At 40.2% G+C, this 27,201-nt stretch overlaps 1 protein-coding gene across 3 annotated transcripts in view; it reads right to left on the bottom strand.

The window, feature by feature from the left end:
* TBX1 (T-box transcription factor 1) overlaps window positions 1–27,201 on the bottom strand; it is a 61,346-nt gene that overhangs the window by 13,129 nt on the left and 21,016 nt on the right. For 2 of the 3 annotated variants that reach the window (XM_068243248.1, XM_068243232.1), the window contains 6 exons: window positions 25,465–25,867; window positions 19,805–19,906; window positions 16,420–16,591; window positions 14,136–14,291; window positions 6,210–6,277; window positions 1,156–1,253 (listed from right to left, as the gene is read on the bottom strand). In XM_068243248.1, coding sequence (XP_068099349.1) covers window positions 1,156–1,253; window positions 6,210–6,277; window positions 14,136–14,291; window positions 16,420–16,591; window positions 19,805–19,906; window positions 25,465–25,867 — 999 coding nt within the window. The remainder of the gene's footprint in view (window positions 1–1,155; window positions 1,254–6,209; window positions 6,278–14,135; window positions 14,292–16,419; window positions 16,592–19,804; window positions 19,907–25,464; window positions 25,868–27,201) is intronic. The other variant, XM_068243241.1, reaches the window with a different exon arrangement.

Below are 27,201 nucleotides of genomic sequence, written 5' to 3'. Positions count from 1 at the left end.
AGACTGCGGTGATCCAAAGAGATGTACACCATCCAAGAATGTCCACATTTGTCACCATCCCTAGTTCTCAGCAGGAGATCTGCCCAACTACTGCAGATATGTTTATGACAATAGTCACATACAGATACACTAATGTGGACAGCTCCCATAAAGGGTGTACACAACAAATATTTGAAAAGTATTCCATTTATATTAATATACAATGAATAAACCACGTAAACATAGGGCCATGCTCTGCCTGTTTTCCTCCTAGCTAACAGTATCTATGTTGGATTATTTGTTGAAAATTAGGTATAATAGATATCAGTGCTTAAAAATAACCTTCCCGTTTCAGACTGTAGCCAGCTATATTTATCATTATTTAGTATTTATATAGCGCTGACATCTTCTGCAGCGCTGTACAGAGTATATTGTCTTGTCACTAACTGTCCTTCACAATCTAATCCCTATCATACCATGGTCGTATGTCTATGTACAGTATGTATGGTATAGTGTATGTATCATAGTCTGTGGCCAATTTAGGGGGAAGCCAATTAACTTATCTGTATGTTTTTGGGATGTGGGAGCTATAGGGAGCTTCGTTGCTTTCCCTGTAAAAACAGGAATACAACGAAACAGAAAATTCACATTGCATGTTATGTAAGTGTTGTGTCGCCTACAGTGAAGCATAAAGTCAATGAAAAGCAGGCTTCACAACCACCGTTAATGCAGACATTATGCAGTAGCACACTGCATGCACTGTGTAGAGATACTGTTGTCCATTGTCGCATAGACTTACTATTGCAGTGTGACTTTGTGAGTTAGTGTGCCTTCATAAAGTCACAACACAACTCTCCACTGTGAATGGGGCCTAAACCTTTTAGAATTGAAAATAATATAAAAAAGCAGTGTAGATGAAGCCGCTTTACAAGTATAGGAAAGTGTTTGTTTGTTGTTATGCATAAATACATAAAATGACAGAAAAAATGACTATACCAATTATGCAACCTATTTTAGCAAACGTGCAGTAGTTTGTATTTCTTCCGTATGCCATACATCACTATTTTTCAGTGAATCATTTCCTCGTGGCACTTTTTGCACTTTACATCTTGCTAGCACAGGCATGACATCTGCCAGCATATTGATAAGCATCAGAGCTACAAGTATTTCACTGACCTTTGTCGCTTCCATTCTGTGGAGGTGATGAAACAGGATTCCTGGACCTTGCAAACGCACTCATCAGAGGAAGGGATCCTGGCCGGTGGTTTCTTGGCCTATCACATGACAGAAATACAAGTCATTTCTAAACTTTATTGGAAGATTAATACTGGAACACAATTATGTTAAGGAACTTTTTCTCAGTTACTCTTAAGTTTGACATGCAGTCTATAGATAAGGACTCCTGACAACAGAGGTCTCCCATGCGAGGTAATAGACTCTAGTCAGGTCTGATTTGTGGGGAAGTTAGGATAGCATTGTTGCATTACACCAGATAATTTTACCACCTGTGTTGATATAAAAAAGCAAGTGTAGGAGAGGCTGGGGATAAATATAGAGGGCATAATGCAACTAAAAAATGCAGGCGTTATTTACTGGCATGATAACTTGATATGTAACGTGCAGGTTTTTTGCACACGTTATCTAGAAATGTACTGTAGACCGCATATTACTATAACATGATTCATTACATTGGAGAGGTACAATTATATGGACAGTGCATTCACAATCTTTAAAAAAAAAAAAGCAAGTTTTTTAATACATACTCCATTTTTTGTATTATCAGTTTTTTGTTATCTAGCTTGCTAGGTTTTCAAAGCCGTGTTACTGTGTGAATGTCAGATACTGCTTCAGTAGCATTTTACAACCTGGCTATAAATTGTGAATGAGTGCGGTAGGGATTAGAGATGACAAATTAAATGTTAATATTGATCATTGACATGAATATGTAATACAAACTGTATGCAACTTGGCAGTGGGCTAATCAAATTCACTTCCTGTTTATGTTGATTTATTTTATTTCAACCTGCATACGATTTGCATGACATGTGCTTGCATCTCAGAATTATAACAGATTGTAAGCCCCTTTCAAAAACTGGTGTGAATATTTTTGCATACACTGTGGACTTCTGCATACCATACCGACACAATCTCCATATGGGAAATAAATCGAATAATAAATCTCTTTGCCTATTCAGCCTGTGAATGAATTTGGTTCATACACAGTAAAGCCTTTGTTTACTTTTATCCCTATAACAAAGAGTTATTGCCCCTCAGTGGCCATGTGAGAAATGTACAGCATGTTGTATTGGTCTGAATGTGTAATAATGTTCACTTATGTGGTATGCACACTTTGGGGCCTGGAGCCCACTACAAATCGCAAAACGCTAGCACAGTTGCTAGTGTTTTTAAGTAGCGTCTTGTAAGCGATTTCATGAGCGTTTTCAGGCAATTTTGATAGTGATTTTGTTAGCTATTTTAAAAAGTGTCATCTTTTTGTAAGCGATTGTGATAGCGATTTGCGATTAGCAATTTTAATTCTGATTGGTCCTTTCAAATTATTATAATCTTTTTTACAGTTTGCAGTAATTTAAAATCGCATGCAAATCTCTGCGTGTAGCGATTCATGAGCGATTTGCTAGCATTTCAATACTTTACATTGCAGTGCAAACGCTCCCAAAATGCTGCATGTCCAGTGATTGCGATTTTGGTAATCGCTACTGTGGGATTTGTTACATTTATTTACATTGGCAGAGCATTTAGGGAAATCCGTAGCGATTTAAAGCGCCCCTTAAACGCTCATAAAAGTGCATTAGTGGGTTCCAGGCCTAAGGGTGCTTTCACACTATGCACTTTGTGCTGTATTATATTTGTATTTCTTCATTCAAACTCAGCACACATGAATAGGGTCTCAACTATTGGTGTAGCCACGTGAAATTGCTGCACTTCTAAGCTGAGCAGTGCTATCATCATAGTTTGAAGTATTTACGATATTTAATACAGTACACTTTAGCATCACCACGATAGAGTAGGTTGAAAACCGAAAAGCATAGTGGTATAGTGGTATCATAAAGAGGAAAAGTATGCTATAAAAATGAAGTAGCACAGCAGTAGATTCTCCAGACTGGCGATCATACTAGGATTGCCGAAAAAAGCTTTATATTAAGGCAAATGTTGGCTAACTTACTTCATTATGTTTACAGTTCTCCCGATCAACTGCTGATCATTCAACCACCATCTCTCCTTACGTCTATCTAGGGCATACTTACTCTCACTTTCCCTGCAAACTCTCTATGTTTGGCAGTCTACAGATTGTTTCTATTTTACAGCCTTATTCCTGTATATCCACCACTAGTGATTTTACTTATTGTTCCTTCATGTTATCTGTTCATCTCTTTATCCAAACTCTCTCCCACCACACTACACCAATCACAGCGTAACAACTTCCTATCCTCAGACACACACCGACTACAGACACAACCACCAACTACATCAACTCAAGATACAGAAAAGTCAAGGGCGTCCCTCACCTCTCCCACCCCCTGTCATAGTGCCAATTTAATTGTTACTCATCCCGTGTAGCCTGTGAGGATTGAGCTGCATTATAACACAACACGTTAATGCATGTGAACTCACTGCCGTACCATTGTATAGGCATCCTCACATTTCTACATTGTAATGGATCACATTATCCTAACGCACTCTCTGCCATGCATTTCTGGATACGATATACGAAAAAGGGAATTTTCCATAGAAATTTACTATGCTATTCAATAACGCATGCATGTTTACCTGCAGAGTGTGTGTGTGTGTTGCTTTGTGCCCACGTTATAGTGCTGCTGTGAACTTACACAATAATCGACACAACAATCACACAGGATTGCACATGTATCCTCTGCCAGGGAAAATGAGCAGGAGAAATTCTGCTATGGAAAACAATGGCAATCAACTGCACAAGTCAGTCTGGAAAGATTGCTATTTATTTCTGAATGTAGATTTGTACCCAGATGTCAGACAAGCCTCAAGAAAACATCACATCATTGTCTGCTCTGTCCAAAAACAGTTGAGTTGGGTGATCACAGCCAATCAGTAATTAATTCAAATATCCAGCCAAGTGAATAATACTATTTTATATTATATATGTTTCTGATTACTCAATGTTGTTCATCTGTAGCCTGAGGCCAGGTTTACAGTGGGCGTTGTGCTGTGTTCCATTTGATATCAGGAAGCAATATTATTATTAATTAGTATTTATATAGCGCTGACATCTTCCACAGCGCTGTACACAGTATATAGTCTTGTCACTTAACTGTCTCTCAGAAGGGCTCACAATCTAATCTCTACCATAGTCTTATGTCTATGTATGTATTGTGTAGTGTAGTGTAGTGTATGTATTGTAGTCTAGGTTCATGTTTTTGGAATGTGGGAGGAAACCGGAGTGCCCGGAGGAAACCCACGCAAACACGGGGAGAACGTACAAACTCCTTGCAGATGTTGACCTTGCTGGGATTTGAACCTGGGACTCAGCGTTGCAAGACAAGAGCGCTAACCATTACACCACCATGCTGCCCTTAAGCATACAGTCAATAAAAAGGTATGCTTCACTGTACTGTTAACACGGACATTACGTGGGAAATGTGTGAATTGGGGCACCTCACTTTGGCTGAACGCACCACAATGGCCGCACTGTATTGCAATGAAACGTTACGCGGTACAATGTGCCCGTTATGCCGTACTGCAATGCCCCACTGTGAACCTAGCCTGGCTGGATATCTCAAGTCATCATAATTCATCTACCTCTTATTTGAATTAAATTCTATTAGGATGAGAAAAAAAAGTAATCTTGAGTGCTATATGTTGCATGGATTGTGGCAAACTATCATTTGCATCTTTATTTTGCTTTTATGTATAAATAAAAACCTAGCTTTGCCAGAAGCCTCCCAACAGAAGATACAGTATTAGTTGGGAGTTTCACAGGCTACTTCCATTCACTTTGTCTGTCCAGAATGAGCAACACAGTTTTGTGTTCTGTGCGGTTGCAAAGTAGTGCAATTTGATCTCATTGATAGTTTATGAATAACTAGCTGCAAACAGAAATGAAAAGGTGTTATGTAAAAAAAAATCTTCCACAGCAATAATCTACCTTCAGCAATTTTAAATATTCTGTTCTTTTTTAAAAAAAGTGTTGCACTGGGAGACATCAAGCTCACCCCAACCTGAATTATCTCAAATTATTTCTGTTTTAAGAAAGCAAACTCTTGTTTTCTTTTTTTTTTTAAGCAAGAAGTTTTAAATCAGGATGATACCATTTTTTTTTAAATGACCCGAAAATTAAATGCACACACTGTGGCCTAGTGCACACCAGAGCGGTTCGGCAGCGTTTTGCGATCCGCTTGCGGATGTGAAAACGCTTGGGTAATGTATTTCAATGGGCTGATGCACACCAGAGCGGGAGGCGTTTAGCAGAAGCGCATACTCCTGGGCTGCTGCAGATTTTGGATTGCGGAGGCGTTTCTGCCTCCAATGTAAAGTATAGGAAAAGCGCAAACCGCTCTGAAAAACGGCAGTTCAGAGCGGTTTTGCAGGCGTTTTTGTTACAGAAGCTGTTCAGTAACAGCTTTACTGTAACAATATAAGAAATCTACTACACCAAAAAACGCTTACCAAAACCGCAAAATGCTAGGTGAAACGCTACAGAAAAATAAGAAAAAGCGTTTCAAAATCTGCTAACATTTTGTGGATCTGCTAGCGGTTTTTGGTGTGCACCAGGCCAAAGAAAGAAATCTGTAGCTTTAGTACAAATATGAGCAAATAATTCAGTTTTTATTTTTAAATGAGATTTTATTAGGGCTACCATTCAGTCTCATTTCCACAGTGCATAGACTGGTTTAGCAAATTCTTAATATCCCTGTGCAAACACTTTGCGCTGAGGACTCAGGCATGCAGCCACTTGCATTTATACGAAGAGACAATACAATGCAAGTGCCTGTTTGGGGAAGATTTTGTTGTTGTAGGTTGTTACTCAGTTCATGAATTTCACATATACAAGTATTTAACTGTGTAGTAATTCCCTTGACCTAGACACTAAAGATTCTGATTCAGAAAGGCATGGTTATAAAAACTGAGATGGTAATAAGTTATCTTCATTAAGTGGAAAGGTATTTGAAAGCCAGCAATTATTTTTCTATAAAAGTCTTTATAATTTTTATTTTATAGAAACATTATATACTCACCAATCTTCTGGGTCGCAATCTCGGAAGCCCTTAGCAAAAGGATTGCTAGCTATTTTAAGTTGAGTTATCTAGGACAAAGTACAAACAAAAAAAAGTATTATTTACTGTACTTATATAGTTGTTTTACACTGGAAAAAAAAACAGACTTCAGCAATGGAATCGCTGTTACACCCAAAAGTACTATGATCTGGGTAATGAGCAAATGTATTTGTTATGAATGCCAATAAACATTTTTAAAATCTGTAGGGTGAATTTATTACATTTATTTTTGTCAGATTCTAAATCTTGCTGATATTACTTTAAGTAAATTTAAAAATGTTATATTACTCTGTTTGGTTGACGGACCCAACACGTATTCCTAATACCAGACTAATACAGTAAGAAGAAACTGTTGCCATAACAACCAGATTTTATGTTTTTTCCACTTATTGGCACATGAAAAGATCCTATATAGCTGCAATAAACCCTGCCTATATTTCTCTACAGCAAAAATGGCAAGTCAGAATGTACATTCAAAACTTGTTAACTTATTACTTTTGAGCTAATAGGGTGCAGGCTTCACTATTTTTTCTACCTAATTGTATATGAGCTCAAAAAACAACCTGAGACACAAACACAACTAAAGTGTATGAGAAAAGACCACAATGACATATGGAGAAGGTCTACTGGAACCATAATAATAACCCATTTAAGAAAATAAAAAAAATAGCCCCTGCTTGAATAGCTATTGTACATACTGTTTATTCACCCTGGCCTAATCTGTCTCTGCAAAGACCCTCATTTATATCCAGGAACCCCTAGCAGGATAATTTGCTGGGGAGAGTCATTGAGTCACAATTAGACAGGCTCTGGTCTCAAGGTTATCAATGCTATATATGCTCTGTGACTTTAATGGCATGAAGATGATACTTTGTAGAAGGACCTTGACAAAGCCAATGGCTGCCACATTTGTAAGGGCAAGCAGCTGTGCCTTATGTTTTTTTAGTTAAACTGTTTTTATGTAGGTCCCTTGCTAGCCAGCAAAAATGTCACATGCACTAACAATATTTACATTTTTTCAAATTAATCGTTTTTCCCTTGCTTATTGTAAATCTATTCAATGGCCTACATTTTATGTTTTTATTCATGAGAATACTCCAGACTGTCACCTTCAACAGAGAAAGAGCAACAGATGACCACGTTCTCAGCACTGCATGGATGGCTTAGGTTAATCTCTTAGGTATGCTGAAAAGGTCTGCGCATCTTTTAAGCTGTAGGTTAAATATATAATGTATATATGGAATCTTGCGAGCTCTCATTGGCAAAGTTAACTGACTTCTGCATGTATAGAAAGGGCAAGCAGGATGTGGTTCAGTGGGATGCCTACTTAAAGGGGCACTATGGCAAAAAAAATTAAAATTTAATATATGAGCAAACAGACAAATAAGAAGTATGTCTTTTCCAGAGTAAAATGAGCCATAAATTACTTCTCTCCTATTGTCAGGAGAACAGAGGCGCCAAAAGAATAAAATGTATTAAAAGCTTTCAAATTCCTCAGGAGGCGGTGGTGGACTCATCTCCCCGAAGTAGACATAATACCGTCAATTTTGATACAAACAAGTTTATTTATATACTCCAATAAACAGTGCAACGCGTTTCGCAGGTATATTCCCGCTTCTTCAGGCAATAACAAATAGGAGTACACACAGTACAGTCTCAAGGTCACGATAAACGCCTCTGAGACTGTACTGTGTGTACTCCTATTTGTTATTGCCTGAAGAAGCGGAAATATGCCTGCGAAACGTGTTGCACTGATTATTGGAGTATATAAATAAACTTGTTGTTTGTATTAAAATTGATAGTATTATGTCTACTTCGGGGAGATGAGTCCACCACCGCCTCCCGAGGAATTTTAAAGCTTTTAATACATTTTATTCTTTTGGCGCATCTGTTCTCTTTACAATATCAGCATCCACTCCTGGTGGAGGGGTTGAATCCCCCTTTTCTTCTCCCTATCTACAGAGAGCGACATCTTAATCCTGAGTGAGGACAGGTCTAATCTCCTCACCTGCCTATACAGTGGTTACCTATACGGTAACCGTGACTTGTGAGTATATTTCTTTATATACCTCTCATTACCCATTATTGTACATACTACACTATATTGGGCTCTCGGTGTTCCCTTCTTTTTTCTCTCCTATGTAGCTGTCACTTACAGTAGGTAGTAGAAATCTGACAGAAGCAACAGGTTTTGGACTAGTCCATCTCTTCATAGGGGATTCTTAGCGAGGCTTTTATTCTTTATAAAGATACTCCCTAAAAAGGATTTAAACAATGATGCTGGCCAGCTTCTTTGCTCACTACACAGTTTTTTGGCAGTTGGACAGAGCAACTTCCCTTCACTACGTGCTTTTGAAAATAAATAAATCCCTGAAAATCCCCTATGAAGAGATGGACTAGTCCAAAACCTGTCGCTTCAGTCAGATTTCTACTACCTACTGTAAGTGACAGCAACATAGGAGAAAAGTTATTTTATGGCTCATTTTACTCTGGAAAAAAATGTACTTCTTATTTGTATATGTTTGCGCATGTTTTAAATTTTACAATTTTTCGCCATAGTGCCCCTTTAAGTCTACTTCTATCTTCTATCACAACAATGATGCACTAGCTTTGCAGTCCAAAGATCATTTAGTCATTCACTGATATTTTTCCAAGGGCTTCTGCTCCAAGTAGGATTTGGCTACACAACTCATACCTGAACTCTGACTAATTTCTTTCTGTGTGTATTTTTAAATGAATGAATGCAAAAGTGGAATTAAAGTTGCATTTCTCTCAAGACTGTTAAGTGGCTGGTGCAGCACCAGTTGAACCTAGATAAGGCAGCTCCAATAATGTAGCTGTGAACTAGATTTCTGAAAATACGTTTCCCATTCTAAAGGCCAAGAGGTCAACAGTTTTTAATAATTTACCAGAAGTTTGATACCCTGTTGGAAAGTAAAATTGCCCCAGTTTCACCCACAGATGATCTATTATATTTAAGACAGTGCTGCCCAACTACCAAAAATAACATTCAGTTCACTGGTGAATGTATATTTACTTGAAACACAGTGTAAATGGGGGGGGGGGGGGGGGGGGGGGCTACCATTCATCCATGATTCTGTATACCTTAGGCACCCAATCTAAGTTCTAGATGCAGTACAGTCCCGGTTATCCAGAACTCAACTAACCAGAAGCCTCAACCCACCAGCACAAATAACCGGCAGCAATCACAGTGGTGAAGCCCAACTTCGTAGGCTGTTTGTGGGCTCTGCTGTGCTTGAAGACTGGGTTCCATGGCTCCCTCGAGGTTAATATATTTTCAATGACTGTACTTTAACTTTTAATACAGAGCGTATGGTATGTATACATAGTGGGGTACAGCACTGTATTAGCTAGGCCTATTTTTAAAATTGGGTCTCAAGCAATCGGAAAGTACACTTATCCAGCATCAGCTAATCCCTGTCGGGGCTGGATAACAGACTTTATTGTACCATTACCACCCCTTCTTAATCCAATGGAGTATCTGAAGTAAATGTAGACTAAATTACTGAATAAGTAACCTGTCCCTTTTACTGAAAGTAGATACTCAACTTATTTTTTTTTTAAATATTCTTTAGTTAAATTATCAAAATATATTTTTTACTTCTGGTCAAATGAATGTGAAAATAAATAGGCAGCACTTGTATTCCCTGAGACACTGCACATGGCAGGAGTAAGCTGTGCTGGTGTATGTGTCTTAGCACATCTATATTGATCTTTCCAGCTAGTCGTGTGCATACTTTGGGATTTATTTTTCATAAAGGGCACCATTCATTGCCATGAGCACTTTGCTTATCACACAGCTCTACGCTGCTGTGGCTGCATTATTTAGTGGTGTTGACAACGTGAAAGTGCATCAGCAACACAAAAATTAGGATAAATAGATATTTGTATGTATATTAAGTCTCATAAAGTTAGTTAAAAAAATAATAATAATACTAATGAAAATAATTATAAAAAAAAAAGAAGAAGAAAAATCATTATATAAAAAATTAATTAGTGGGGTCGTAACTTCTACAAATGTAAGGTTTTATAGGGTTAAGCATACTGACAACTTAACTGGAAATGTCAAGCATCAACACTATTATAAGCTTTCTAGTGAAATTCCAAGTTTGATAAATGGACCTCTTTATGGGAACATGCTTGCACAGAACTTCTTGCTTTGGGCAAAGTTTACAAGTGTCCATCTAAACTTCTAAGCATAGACACCATCACAAGTTCAGAAGGAAAGTGCATTTTACTATTACCCATCATAAGCAGGCACATAACGATAACTGGATACCTAAAAAAGCACATTCAGAGACAAAAATTCTACTAATTGGCTAGCACAGTATATTGTATATTTAATGTAGAGATAAAAATACCATTGCGTATTGAAACACATTGTAAGAAGAGAATCATTTCCCACAGAGATAACAAAATAAGGCTAGATTGATGTTGATAATCTACATTATTTACTTCAGTACTTTAAAGGGAACCTATGTTTTATTTTAAAAGCCTATTCATTTTTAAAGTAAAAATCCATATTCCTTATTCTGGGACATGAAAAAAACGGAAGGAAGCATCGTACTCTAATCCAGAGATTCTGGGTTCATTTTACTGGCCCATAATAATGACAGATATTTCCATTTTATAGTGATCCTCCTTAGATGATGCTTTTAGCTGGCACTGGTGCATCAGAGGTACTTCAGCAAAAATATCGCCTTGAAATATCTGCTGTTTTTTTTTCATAATTGTTGCATTAACCTCCAATAGAAAGATAGGTTTTGTTTATATTTATAAATATTAATTTTACTTTTTTTAAAATGTAATTCCAAGTAAGAACTTTTGTAACAAGTCCCCACGTAGTTAGATGGAGGCCTTACTGCATTGGCAATGGCAACTCCAATGAGTTTATAAAAAAAAATTTCAAATATATGCTAATACAGAAGTACATAGGGCCATATCCTATTAACTTTTTTCCTGTGTTTTCTCCAAGGAGATAGCTATACATCTTATCTTAAAAATATTTTTTACATTTTTAGCAACTGAAAAAGTACTAAATAGTACGAAAAAAAAATGTCATATCAAACTTATTTTGAGCATTTTCTTGCTTGGTGGGATCTTTCAAGTTATATTATTGATGAGGTTTGAAAATATCTACTTGGAGAAAACTCAGGAGAACGATTATAGGATATAGGCCATAGTGTCTGTGTCATTTTAGGTGTCAAAAATGTAACAATACATATTCGCAATAGATAAATAATTTCCTGGTAATTAAAATATAGCTAAAACTTAATTCTATAAAATACTAATATAGCCCATACAGTGTCCTCACTTTTACTTAGAAATTTTAGACACGCAATAGTTAATTGGTTCCTCCAAAAATTGGCTTAGTCTATGATGGCGATTTAAGACTATAACTAGAGTAGGGGTTATATTGTGAGCTTCTCTAAGGGACAGTAAGTGACATGACTAAAAAGTCACACTGTGACTGTGACTAGAACACTGTGGAAGATGTTAGCACTATATAAATACATACATGCTACTACTACTACTACTACTACTACTACTACTACTACTACTACTACTACTACTACTACTACTACTACTACTACTACTACTACTACTACTACTACTACTACTACTACTACTACTACTACTACTACTACTACTACTACTAATAATAATAATAATAATAATAATGTTGTGTACAGTAAATTCCCCAAAGGAAAAAATAGTTTGTGTATGTAAGTGATAAAAAAATATATTAATTAATTGAAGCTAGTTTAAATCAGAAGTTATCACTAACTTGCCCCAATTTGGTACTTTGCTAAACTTTGGGGGCTTCACTGGATTCAAGTTCAGTCACTTTTTCTCTCCCTGGGCTGTTTCCTGAAGCAGCTTGCTCAGCCAGAAACCTGACAAAATACATACAGCATAATAAATAGTAGCCCACAGGCTAAGTAAGTAAATGTGGCGATATGCAGAGAAACATATGGTTCTTCTCTGGGAGTGAGCTGTGGGGAGCCAGCACAGAGCAAACCCAAACTGCTGGGAGAATTGAGGGGCATGCTATGCACTTGTAAGAAAATGCCACATTACATAGTTGGGTCACCAGCAGGAGAGCAGCTAAGACAAACCACTGGATAAATCTTACGTGTGTATTTATTGAATTCATCTGGGACAAGGCAGGGCATTTTCTATATTTAAGTAAATCCGTGGATAAAGTATGTGATTGTGAGTTTCCGGAATGGGTTGAAAAACAAACTTTAAGCCCTTTCAGTGACAGTTTCAGACGTAGAGGTCAAACTGATAGAAACCAGGAGAGAGGCAGGGAGAGGGGGAGAGAGAAAGAGCAGCTGTCCCAGGTCATCAGGAAAATGCCAGCCTCACACGAGACTACTTTCTCTGTGCAAAACCTGCAGCGTTCTCTGTGCGAGGCAGGAAAGAGTTCATACACTGAATGCAATAACAGCAGTGTGCACAGATGGAGCCAAACTGACTCCGCATTTCTCACTCATATATACAGCCACTAGTTCTCAATGAGCCTCAGTTACTTTAGTTTATATGGGAATCTGCTCAGGCGACTTCTTCTGCCCTGCTTGTTGGGTTTAGAGAGCTTCTAGCTTCTTTATGGGTTCATGTGTGATGTCGTTTTCACCTACACTGTTCCGTTTAAAAAAAAATCACTATAAATACAAATCATTTTGGGTCAGCGGGCTTAACAGGAGGCAGGAGACTTGCAGAGAGCCGCACACTTGGAGCTGAAAGGAGATGCCTGGCCTGTTTTGTTTAGGCGAGTGTATTGCTGGAAATTGATCGCTGATGGGCACTTCCTTTGTGCTGGGTTTGTACACGGGGATTGGCACATCTAAGTAAACAAGAAAGCAGATTTGTCCAAACACTGTGTGATTGACATATCGCAGTGGGGAAGCAATAGGAGTCAAAGCAGAGTGGCTCTGGGGTTTACATAGGTAATGATATCCCCCTGGGGTTCCGGGCTGTTTTCCCTTCCTACAAACTTCCATTCAGGAACGTTCAGCTCTTGTGGTCCAGCACTGGCCAGATGCCGTCTACTCCTCACTTCCTGCACTGGCTGCCACACCGGCGCAATGTATCCAGCAGATGCCCCGGCCTGTCTGGCCTGGAGCAGCATAGGCTTAGATTATAGGAAATGCTAATTTCCGATTAGGACGGAATTCCGCATTCTGAGAAAGACCTACCAATTTCTGAGAGTTCCGCAGAAATCAGAATTTCTGATGAATGTTTTTTTTGTTGTTGTTGTTATTTGTGTCAATAAGGTTAGTAAATTGTAAATAGAAATTTAAAAAAAAACAAAAACATGTTTTGGTGTAATCCGCTTTGTTACGGGGATGTACTCTTTTATGCTTATTCCGTATTTCTGATTGCTAACCACTGTAAACTACCACATTCTCTGTATGGTCTAACCTATACATTTCACGGTAATCTGATTTCCGAGGAAAAATGCTGATTCTTGTAGGTGTCACATAAGGGGTAATTGTACCAGCACTGTATCAGAATGACATTCTAGGTACAACTAGACCCCCCTTCTGTTTATTTAGTGAATACATCGTCATGTGACCCAGAGGGTCTACTCTGCACTTTGTTTCAAGAAACGATTTTCAATTTTCGCCTTTGACACATGAATACGTCCCAGGTGATGGCCAGACTAGAACGGAACAGTTGAGGAGAAGTACAGTATATTTCTACGTAAACGAGCAGTGATTGTGGGCTGCGTATCCTGGGCCTGGCTGCTCTATTGGAAAGCTTTCTCCCTCTCTCTGCCTCTCCGGCCTCTCATCCATCATTGGGAAAGCTCTGATAAATGATGCCCTGCGAGCGCTAATAAACTCCAGAGATACTCACTCTGTGGTTCTGGTAGGCAGTCACTGCGGTGAAGCGGGTTTCCTCGAACACAAACGTTTTAAAGTTTTCTTCTGCATATTTCTCGCTGTCCTTTCTGGGGTCTACATACACCACATGGAAGCGGGGCTGGTACCTGTGCATGGAGTTCAGGATGATCTGGAGGAACAACAAGGCTACATGAATCTCCAAGGCATTGCTGAGTAACACACAAGGTGGCATACCTGAAGTTCAGGTAGAGATAACGCTACCCATCCTACCCCCTCCCCAGCTAGAGCAGGTATCACTGTGCCCAGCCTTCAGAGTACTACCAGATGACACATAGATGGTACACTTGTGGCTATGTGCCCAGAGCCCAGCATCACATTGCCACATACACATACATGGCACACGTGTGGCTGTATACCCAGAGCTCAGCATCACATTGCCACATACATGGCACACGTGTGGCTCAATAACCAGAGCCCAGCATCACATTGCCACATACATGGCACACATGTGGCTCAATAACCAGATCCCAGCATCACATTGCCACATACACATACATGGCACACGTGTGGCTGTATACCCAGAGCTCAGCATCACATTGCCACATACATGGCACACGTGTGGCTCAATAACCAGAGCCCAGCATCACATTGCCACATACACATACATGGCACATGTGTGACTCAATACCCACAGCCCAGCATTACATTGCCACATAAACATAGATGGTACACTTGTATGTGCCCAGAACCCAGCATCACATTGCCACATACCCAGAGCCCAGCATCACATTGCCACATACACATACATGGCACACATGTGTCTCTATACCCAGAGCCCAGCATCACATTGCCACATACCGAGAGCCCAGCATCACATTGCCACATACACATACATGACACATGTGTGGCTCTATAGCCAGAGCCCAGCATCACATTGCCACATACACATACATGGCACACATGTGTCTCTATACCCAGAGCCCAGCATCACATTGCCACATACCGAGAGCCCAGCATCACAATGCCACATACACATACATGGCACATGTGTGACTCAATACCCACAGCCCAGCATCACATTGCCACATAAACATAGATGGTACACTTGTGGTTATGTGCCCAGAACACAGCATCACATTGCCACATACCCAGAGCCCAGCATCACATTGCCACATACACATACATGGCACACATGTGTCTCTATAGCCAGAGCCCAGCATCACATTGCCACATACACATACATGGCACACATGTGTCTCTATACCCAGAGCCCAGCATCACATTGTACCATACACATACATGATGCATGTGTGGCTCAATACCCACAGCCCAGCATCACATTACCACATACACATAGCCCAGGATCACATTGTCACATACACATAGATGACACACATGTGTCTCTCTCTATACCCAGAGCCCAGCATCACATTGTCACATACACTTACATGACACATGTGTGGCTCAATACCCAGAGCCCAGCATCACATTGCCACATACACATAGCCCAGGATCACATTGTCACATACAGATAGATGGCACACATGTGTCTCTATACCCAGAGCCCAGCATCACATTGTCACATACACATAGATGGTACACTTGTGGCTATGTGCCCAGAGCCCAGCATCACATTGTCACATACACATACATGACACATATGTGGCTCAATACCCACAGCCCAGCATCACATTGTCACATACAGATAGATGGCACACATGTGTCTCTATACCCAGAGCCCAGCATCACATTGTCAAATACACATAGATGGCATGGCACACGTGTGGCTCTATGCCCAGAGCTCAGCATCACATTGTCACATACACATAGATGGCACATGTATAGCTCTATGCCCAGAGCCCAGCATCCCATTGTACCATACACATACATGGCACATGTTTGGCTCTATATAATAATCATAATCATAATCATAATAATAATAGTTGTGTACAGATTCTGCATATACATCATGTTGTGTAGAAAAATCACATCTCCTCTGCCTCCTTCCCATCACTACACCCACATACAGGCCTCAGGTCTCTCTTCACATCATTAAATATTCTTCCCATTACTAAATATCGCTCATAAAAGTTTAAATACGCTTTAAATAAAAATCCTGCAGCGTTATATGACTAGGCTCTCCTGGAAGTCCATCCATAAAGTTACTATGAAGAGGCAGCTTACAGCGGCCATATAATGGGCTTGTATCGGGCTGAGCTGTATCCCCAGATGTTTCCACTTATTGGGCAGATGGATGGAGATATGAGGCTCCCCCTGCAGTCCCTAGTCACACTCACATGGCCATTGTCGTCCAGTAGGTTATTGGTCAGTTTCAATTTGTCAAAGGAAACGATTTGCTTCATCCACTGGGCGCCTTTGGCAGGGGAGTCCGGGTGGTAGTGTACCCTCCCGGGGGTGGCAGGGTCAGCTTTGCCCGCTACCAGCCAGGAGGAGCTGTGGAAGGCATACCTACAACACAGAGCAGGCCAATCACTAGCTGCACATGACTTATCATCACTGTATGTTAGCAAAGCAAAAAAGATTACATGTTTCCAATTCCATTTTCAGGCAACAGTGATATTTTTCAGTAAAAACACCCAGCAACATAACAGAACAACATTGTAACAACATAACAAAAAAACATTGTAACAACAGAACGAAAACAACAGTGTAAAAATTTGCAATATACACTGATATAAGCACCGATATCACTGATTTTAAACAGGGAAAAATAATACTGTATTTACTCTGTTGTACATGGCTGGGGCAAGCAAGGATTATCTGGGCAAAGAGAGAATGCTCTACTTTAGCACACAGGAAGAAAGAGTACAATTCTGTATATGATACGTAATACGTTTAGATGGCTAACGGCTAACGTGAAAACAACATATACAAATGAAACCTTTCAGTATCTGGTGGGGAATGTGTACAGATACAAGCCGAGAAGACGCAGAATATCCTCTGCAGTACAGATCAGACCATATCGTGTGTGTGTGTGTGTGTGTGTGTGTGTGTGTGTGTGTGTGTGTGTGTGTGTGTGTGTGTGTGTGTGTGTGTGTGTGTGTGTGTGTGTGTGTGTGTGTGTGTGTGTGTGTGTGTGTGTAACAGGCTCTGGTAGGTGTATACTTGTGTGTTGGTGTGTAACATACTTTGGTAAGTGTATACTTGTGTACACTCTGGAAGGTGTATATGTGTATGTTAGTGTGTAACAGTCTCTGGTAGGTGTATACTTGTGTGTTGGTGTGTAACATACTTTGATATGTGTATACTTGTGCGTTGGTGTGTAACAGACTCTGGTAAGTGTATACTTGTGTGTTTGTGTGCAACAGACTCTGGTAAGTGTATATGTGTGTGTTTGTGTGTAACAGACTCTGGTAAGTGTATACTTGTGTACACTCTGGAAGGTGTATTTGTGTATGTTAGTGTGTAACGGACTCTGGTAGGTGTATACTTGTGTGTTTGTGTGTAACAGACTCTGAAATGTTTATACTTTTGTCTCTGTGTATTCTTGTGTTGTGTGAAACAGATTCTGATAGGTGTGTACTTGTGTGTTGGTGTTTAACAGGCTTTGGTAGGTGTACTGTTGTGTGTTGGTGTGTAACAGACTCTGATATGAGTGTACTTGTGTGTTGGTGTGTAGCAGACTCCGGTAGGTGTATACTGCCGTGTGTTGGTGTGTAAGTGACGTTGGAAGGTCTATACGTGTGTTTTTATACAGCGTATTCGGCGTTAACTTATGTATTCTGAGTGTGTAGGAGTTCACTCGTCTTGTTGTGTTTTTCCCTCGCTGTACCTTGTTAATAAAAGGCCATAATGTAATCAGAAAGCACGTACTGTATTAGAATAGATGTAATTACAGTTGCTTTCCTGAGATGACCTATCAGGATAAAATGTTGCCCATGAGATAAGTGTAATGCAGCTGAAGTGTGGCTAGCACAGGGCACAGATAAGATAAGGCTGTATGGAAATGTCAGCCACACAAAGCAATGGAAAGGGCAGTTTTTCCCCACTGGTAGAAATACATTATGGGTTGCGCTCAACAGGGACGCTTTCCAGAAATGATGAATGAGGCTCAGTATCTGGAGGACCCAACATGTTTATTTCATTACTAGTTCCATGTGACATCAGCCTTGTCTTATCTATGATTACATCATCAACATTCCCCTGTAAATATACAGCCAAATTCATTCCCCCACATCTTCATCATCCAGCCTGTACAGTGTGTCCGTGCACTGCTGTATATTATTGTTTTTCTAACTCTTCTCTGTGCTTTTTCTATGATAATATTACTACTGCCGCTACTTCTCTTACTGCTATCAGCACCTGGATCCGGGAGACAGATAGCTGTCCTATCAGAGGGACATACGTACATATATATATATATATATATATATATATATATATATATATATATATATATATATATATATATATATATAGATATATATATATATATATATAGATATATATATATATATATATATATATATATATTTTTTTTTTTTTTTCTCCAGGCAATTATTACTAAAACTCCATATTACTGGAAACACTCCCTGCTTATTTGTGACAATATATGTGATTATGAGATTTAGCATTTCCTTATAATAATAATTTGTATGTCCTATATATGCTTATTACATCAATACTTAGGATTTTTGTTTAATCATAAAATGATGACGAATGTTAAACACACAATAACATTCACACTTACTGAGTGAGGATATGAATATATCTGTAGACGGACTCGGAATAATAATAATAACAATAATAATAATAATAATAAATCAGTCGTGCTGCCTCTGTGTGGTTAACACTCTTTTCGTTTTGGGTACTAAACATAAATCTGGAATAATTTATATTTAATTGCTTATATATATATATATATATATCTATCTATCTATCTATCTATCTATCTATCTATCTATCTATATATATATATCTTTACTACTTCTGTGTCAGCACAAGGTGTTTTATGATGGCTTGCCGATTCTTGTGCGTTCATATACAGCATAAGGAGTTGTGCTGTTTTCTATCAATAGTTTCGTATAACTGTTTTTAGTATTATTTATATTGTTCTGCTGTAATGTTGTTATTGCATACGTCATAGTCAGCACTGATATGGAGGGAAGAGATCACACAGGGGTCACTGCATGAAATTGACGTTGTTTATATTTATCAGGGGTTGATAATTTATTTGGTGGCATTAATCCCAGGACAGAAGGGAGATCCCTGTGGTGACAGGTCACAGATACACCCCGTGTTTCCCCCCTGTGTACACTCTACACACACAAGGGAGTGTGGATGGGATATTAATAAACAGAAGTGCAGTGAAGTGAAGCTGTGTTCACTGTCCAATCACCTACAGAGGACCGCCTATTTTGTTAATCCCCAGCATTAGTGGATGTTTGTAGTGCACACAAATACAAGTCTCCATTCTGTACACAACACCTGGCTGTACGACTACATTGTTACTTTATCATGCTAGTAAAGGTAAATAGATTTGATAGTTAGATAGATAGATAGATAGATAGATAGATAGATAGATAGATAGATAGATAGATAGATAGATAGATAGATAGATAATTACACGTTTTACCAATGTATGGAAATAATTCAGGACATTAGGAGTAAAAAGGTGGATGATTGTTTCCTCTTCAATCAACATTTCTGTTAATTACTTACCGGTAGCGCTTATCGTCCACTGGTACAAAATCCATTAACAACATGTAGTCGGCCATGGGGTCCATGCCAAAGATCTTCACCTGGAAGGTGGGAAACATCCGCCTGTCAGAGGAAGTGAGAGGTGAGTACAGTGGGAGTGCTGGTCCTTGTAGTGCACCCTGACCTGACAGCCACACCGTGATGTGGAAGCGATAAGAGATCAGGCTTTGTATAGGCCACCTCCGCCTGCTGACATGGCTCTAGATTGATGAGTGTCGCTGGGAGCGATAATGGAATCTGTATGAGGATTCGGCCTCTATTTCACTGTTCCAAATCATCCGGCATGGACAGATAATAACTCCGGGCCAAGCTGAGACTAATAATAATGGCAGCAGCACTTTGCTTTATCTCTGGGCAAACTATGATTGTAGCTTCATTATCACACCGCTGGGATCTCTCCCTATATGCAGATGTGCACCATTGTGTATGGTGTTTCCATGTATTGTGTGTGTGTGTGTGTGTGTGCATGTGTGTGTGACTATGTACACTGTATGTGCATGTGTGTGTGTCTGTGTACTGTATGTGGTGTGCATGTGTGTCTGTGTACTGTATGTGCATGTTTGTATGTCTGTGTACTGTATGTGGTGTGCATGTGTGTGTCTACGTACTGTATGTGCATGTGTGTGTCTGTGTACTGTATGTGGAGTGCACATGTGTGTGTCTGTGTATTGTATGTGCCTATGTGTGCATGTGTATGTGTGTGTCTGACTGTGTACTGTATGTGGTGTGCATGTGTGTGACTATGCATTGTACGTTCATGGGTGTGTCTACGTACTGTATGTGCATGTGTGTGTACATGTGTGTGTCTGTGTACTGTATGTGGTGTGACTGCACATGTGTGTGTCTGTGTACTGTATGTGCCTATGTGTGCATGTGTGTGTGTCTGACTGTGTACTGTATGTGGTGTGGATGTGTGTGACTATGCATTGTACGTTCATGTGTGTGTCTATGAACTGTATGTGAATGTTGTATGCATGTGTGTCTGTGTGTGCATGTGATTGCCTATGTACTGTAGGTGCATGTGTGTGTCTATATACTGTGTGTGTCTGTGTACTGTGTGTAGCTATGGTGTGTGTGTCTGTGTACAGTATGGTGTGTGTCTATGCACTGTGTATGGATGTGATGTTATAGTAGTAATTATTTTACACTTGTACGCTACATTCACACAGAGCAGGACGCATTTGCTGAGCTCTTGAAAGCCTGTCTGGATAACAGAGTGGAAACACAGTGAGCAGGAATGTGGAGGTGTTTTCCGGGCACTTTAATGTGCCAGCTCTGCTTTCTGCAGGTTGATGGCTGCTGTTATTGATGGCACTGCTGTGGCTGTAGTGACATTACAACAATGAGAGGACAGACAGCCCGGACAGGCCGACCTGCTGCACCCATCACACATTTTCCTGCTCGCTTCCACTGCTGAATGGGTCTGAGAGCCCATTACCCCGCAAACAAGGTGTTAGTGGACTATGAATGTGACCTGATGTCACTCAGGAGGCACATTCCTCGCACACTGTCCGCAGACAATGACCCCTGCCCTCACCTCTATACCCCCTATCCTGCCCACTGTGTGCCGCCTGGTAACCGGAGATGCCAGGGCCAGTGACCCGGTACCCGTGTGAATTATTTAATGGCTCTTAAACTGGAGCTCAATTTTTTCCCCAACAATGGAAATGTATCTGATAGTGGCAGATCCGGATACCTGTCCTATTTATACCCAGGAGGAGGGACTGTTTCCTGCTGGGCATCGCCGGCAAACTCTCCCACAGCAACAGCAAAAATACCCGATTGTGTTTGTTGTGGGACTAATACATAATATACTGACACAACTAACTAAAGTTCTACCACCCCTATGTGCTTCATGATCTGTCTGATCATACTGAGACTAGGAGGAAATGATTATTCCCCACATACCCAGTCACGTACATAATTACCTAATAAATCAGTGTTCCCCCAGCCCTGTTTCGTCCTGGATTGTAAGATCCTTTGGACAGAGTACTGTCCTTCAGAACCGTGATTGGGATTAATTTACACCTGAATGAGCAACGCAGAATTACACTTTAATCATGTAAATTGTATGAACAAAATATATAATAATAATAATAATAATAATAATAATTATAATAATAATAATAATAATAATAATAATAATAATAATAATAATAATAATAATAATAATAATAATAACTATAAGAAAACTACATGCTTCTGACTGTAACTTGGAAAAATAAAAATATCACTTTACTTTTGTAAGCATTAGCGGGGTTATCATTGACTGTTCTAGTTTTTTGTTTGTATTTTTGCTTGTTTTGTTTTGTGTTACATTAACTTTTTACTTTTTTCTTGTGTGATATTTAAGTGGGATTGGGCGAATAGCTTACATATAAATATTTTGTTTTAACGAAAAAGTGTTGTGCATAATGAGTTTGCCTTTGCATAATGTGTCCCCGTCCATTAGTAGGGGAAGCCCTGCAGATCTCCCCAGGTAGGGGCAGAGAGGCACACAGACCCCAGCAGCTCTGAGTGTCACACAAGTGCGAGCTTCTTATTGTTTTATGACACTTGGTGTGATGATGATAATGATATTTACTCGCCCTCCGGTCTCTGTCCTCCCACAGGCAGCAGCAGCGAAGGCCCAAACACTCGCACTATTAATGGTGTGGAACTGCAGGCACGCCGCGTTGTGTGTGGATGGATGGCTGTGAATTGGGGGCCCCCGCTGTGCAGGCACTCACTCGCAGCAGACCCCTCTTATAGCAACATAAATAAGAGGAAGACGCTGTGATGCAAGGGTTAATCAGGCTGTCTTTAAAAAAAGACATAAGTGTAAATGTTGGCCATGTGAAATGAGCTATTTCACCCCCCCATGTCACGCATTTCCCCTATCCTCCTCGCCTAAACTGACCCATCCTGCTCAATCACCTGTTGTGGACTAATTGGATTCAGTAACTTGGAATAATATTTACTCTGAGCTTTGAAGGGGGGAAGATGGGCAAACAGAGCAGCCAGATAGGCAGAGAGGCTCAGGTCACATCTCCAGGCTGCCAGTGGCTGGGAGAACCCACCTCTGCTGTGGTCCAGGGGGGCTCCTATACATCACCCCCAATACAGGGAACCACGAGGCTGGACAGAGGCTCAGCCATCTACACTGGATGTAACTCAGGATGAAAACACATCTGCTGGCCTCCATTAGCTACTAAACGTTATTATAATGCAGCCATCTAATTTTATGCTGCTTGGATTTCAAACATGGCCTAGGAAAGGCGAACGATTTAATGACTGCGGTCTATCAATGCAGTAGATCAGTTCTAAACTATGCAATCCGAGCATGGGCCGCAATTCCCTACAGGACTTCCAAATAGCATATAGGCCCCTCGCCTCCTACTGCTGGGACAATCCTACACACTGCTACACGTGTAACAGTATATCCGAAATGTACTTTTAGTGTAATATATATATATATATATGTATATATATATATATATTATATATATGTATATATATATATACATATATATATATATATATATATATATTATATATATGTATATATATATATACATATATATATATATATATATATATATATATATATATATATATATATATATATATATATATATATATATATATATATATATATATATATATATATATATAAAACACACACAGAAGTAGTGTGGAAATTATGTTACTATAGCTTACTACAGAAGTAGTGTGGAAATTATGTTACTATAGTTTGCTATTAGCTTAATCTTAAACAAAAAGTAATAATTATATTTCACAATTTCGTCATCTAGAGTAAACACCTGCAGCTCGTAATAATTAATGGGCGACTTTATTATATAGAGCGTTTATTGCACTCGCTTACGTGAGCAAGACAAGAAGACAACTTTATTCTGCATTGCTACAATCATGTTTACGTTTGTCGAGCGATTTGTGTTTATAATAATATTTGTGTATTTGCTACAAATATACTAGTGTTGCAACATTTTGTATGCATACTAAATGATATATACAAGACTATACACAAATTGATAAATCCAATATATATATATATATTCTCCATCCAGCAGTTTCAGATCATAAAAGCAGTTACGAGGGATTCCACTAAGATTAGTCGTTGCACTTTACAGTGTAGGGATATATGGAGCTATAAAGATGATGATCGCCCATAAGGATTTGGAGTAATGCAAGAGAAAGGAATAAACCGTTTAAGTAGGGGATCCCCGGCGTGTCTTGATCTCGGTGATTGTGCAGAAAGCCAGCCTGACGTGGGAATTGTGAGCTGCAGCTTATCCTGTCTCCCTGCTGCAGGGAGCGGAGAGGAGCCCGGGCTCATTCACTGCAGAAAGCTCCGCATTTTTCCCATAATCCCGGCCCCTTTATGCTGCTGTGCCTGGGTGGTGGCAAAGATTTGACGAGGAATTAATGAAATGAAAGCCTGGCTGTTCGTAAATATTCACCGCCGGATCAACCTTTTACTTTTTATGAATCTCCCTCTAAAAAGTCCTAATGCTATAATGGCTGTGGGTAGGTGTCTCCAGCCCTGGCACACAATGAGCACATCCAGTGCAGGTGTGGGGGTCAAAAACGGGGGGGGGGGGGGGGGGGGGGTTGTAAATATTTGGAAGTAAACTTCATGGGAAATACTTTGATTTATTTTTAATCGTCATAGATAAGTGAATGCAGGCAGGTCACTGATCGTGTGAGATGGTGGCATTCCCCATAGCTGCTTCCCACTTGCACACTTTGCTAGCCTCGGGCCTGCGGTTGGAGTAGGTCCATATCATGCCTGGACAGATTAGCAGGATGGCAGCAGATACAACAGGTTGCAGGCCCTTGGCCCATATGCAATTCACTTTTTATCCTGAGTTTTCTCCAAGGAGATCATTATTCATCTTGCATTTTAAATAACTGTTCAGCATCTTGCAATTGAAAAAGTACCAACAAGTAGTTGATAAACTACTAACAAAATTATTTCGAGTATTTTCTTTCTTGTTGGTGATTTAAAATGCAGTTTATTTACAATTGAGAAAATATCACCAAGGAGAAAACTAAGGTTAAAAAAAAGTGAATTGCATATGGGCAGGGGTCCATAATACATTTACTTTTTCTCCTATGTTTTCTCCTAGGTGATATTTTCACACTTTATCAAAAAAAATGCCCCTTAAGCCACCAGCATGCTAGAAGATAATTTTGAAAATACTTTTTCACCTACTTTTTGACACTTTTTCAATTGTAAAGTGCTGACAAGTTATTAAAAAAAATATGGTTAAAATGATCTCTTAGGAGAAAACTCAAGAGAAAAAGTGAATTGCATATGGCCCCTGGCTCACATCCTGTGATATCATTTTTCATCTTCTTTTTAAAATAACTTTTTGGCACTTAGCAATTGAAAAAAAATCCCCAAAGTTGGTGGAAAAATATTTTCAAAATGATTCTGAGTATTCCTTGCTTGCTAGTGGTGCTTAAATGGCATTTTTTATAAGGTGTGAACTTATCACCTGGGAGATAATTCAGGAGGAACAGTGAATTGAATAAGGGAGTTGTATGGCTTGAGCAGGACTAGTGAATAATGCTACACAAAGCACACATACATAGATGTATATAGATGGAGCTCTTACCTTCCAGCCTTGGTGACAATCATCTCAGTTCCCAGCTGGTTGAACTCATCCCACAGCGCCTTCATCTCCAGCTGGACGGAGATGTTGGCCACTTTGGGGTTCTTCTTGACCGGAGCCTTGCTGCTGCTGTTGCTGCCGCTGCTCCCGGGGGTGGAGGTAGAGGAGCAGCTGGAGGCGCCGCTCTCAGGCTCTGGGCAGGCATGGCTGGAGCCCGGGCCGAAGCTGTAGGTGTGTTGTGCAGCCGAGCACTGCTCGTAGTGGCCTTCATGCTGGCTGTAGGGGTCGCCCGGCGAGGGGGAGAGGTGGTAGCCCCCAGATGCGTTCAGGCTGCTCAAGCTGTTGGCCGTGAAAGCTGCAACATCGCAAAAATGAGACAGCTGGGTGAGCCAGGGGCTGGAGATGGCTGAAATCATTCCAAAGAAGACAAGAAGAGCAGATAGTCAAACAAAGCGTGTGGGGAGCAGGCTGGGGGCTCTATCCTCTGCGGGTATCCGGGTGGTGGTGCTGGGGGACCTGAGGGTGCTGGTGCTGGTGACCTGAGTCCAGTCTACAAGAGCTCTAGATGCAGTAGGGGAGATCTCAGGCTGCTCCCCTCCCCGGTGCCTGATCAGCCGTGCAGTGACACCTACACTCCTGGAACTGCCTGCAATGAGAAGTATGTGGGCAGCATTCCTAGACAGGACTGTCGAGCTGGGCCAGACAAGGCTCTGCCGGTGGATATCCCTGCTGTCCTTTGGATGTGGGGCCCACAAGCTGGCAGCTCCCTCCCTGCCTGTGCAGCAGCAGCACTGCTCAATGTGGAACAGCCCAGAGCTACAGTGGTGTCTTATCTCCTTCCTTGCTCAGACAGGCAGGGCCTCCCCTCCTGCTACAAAACCGGTTCCTACTTCTATTTAGATAAGCAAACGGTGCAGCTTGCAGGTAATGTGCCTTTTCCTCGCCTCTGGGACCCTGATGGGATGATTGACACAGAAGTGCCTCTTCTTAACGGAGCTTCCTTTTCATGACACCCACTTTTCAGTGCAGTTATATAAGGCGTTCCCCTCAGTACACCCCCTCCTCTCTCTCCCTTCTGCCCTCCCCTTCCTATTGTTTAAACAATAGACATACACACTTGTGTGGACCTCCATCCACAACAAAACAAACAGGGCAGTTTTCTTCCACTAAAAGCAAACAGCAGGCACCGGCGAGGTGCCACTTCCCTGACTCTGTGCCTTCTCTGTGGTAGGACAGGGACTGTCACAGTCACTGCTCTCTCCCTAGGTATGTCCTACACATAAGGTGACATTGTAGCTGCTGCAGTGGTAGATCTGCTATCCAGGCACGTCCCAGCATATTACAACTACTAGGGGCGATCTCCTCAATCAGATTATTGGCAGGATTTTATGTTGGTGATGAAAGGGTTACACCTTCCATTACATACAAGGAGTATTGATGAGCTGTAGACTATTATTATTGTATTCCATAGTAACACCGAGCTTCATCATCGGGGGTATTTAAATGTGCTGAAATGGGACATTTATCAAACTTTTGTTGTTGTTTTTTTCTGTGTGTGTTTTAAGTCAGATTGAAATGTGATGATTTCAGAAGTTACAGTACATGATCATAGTAAGAAGTATAATGCTCCAGGCCTATCACTTTAGTCATCACTAAATTACACTAAATCATACTGTAGTTATTTACTAATGTACCTAACAAGTAATGCTATTTTGTCTTTTTTGTTTACTTTTAATAAAA

The sequence above is a fragment of the Hyperolius riggenbachi genome, chromosome 1, assembly GCF_040937935.1.
Source record: "Hyperolius riggenbachi isolate aHypRig1 chromosome 1, aHypRig1.pri, whole genome shotgun sequence".
NCBI lineage: Eukaryota > Metazoa > Chordata > Amphibia > Anura > Hyperoliidae > Hyperolius > Hyperolius riggenbachi.
The sequence above is the reverse complement of the archived record's forward strand: the minus strand, read 5'-3'. Positions and strand labels throughout refer to the sequence as shown.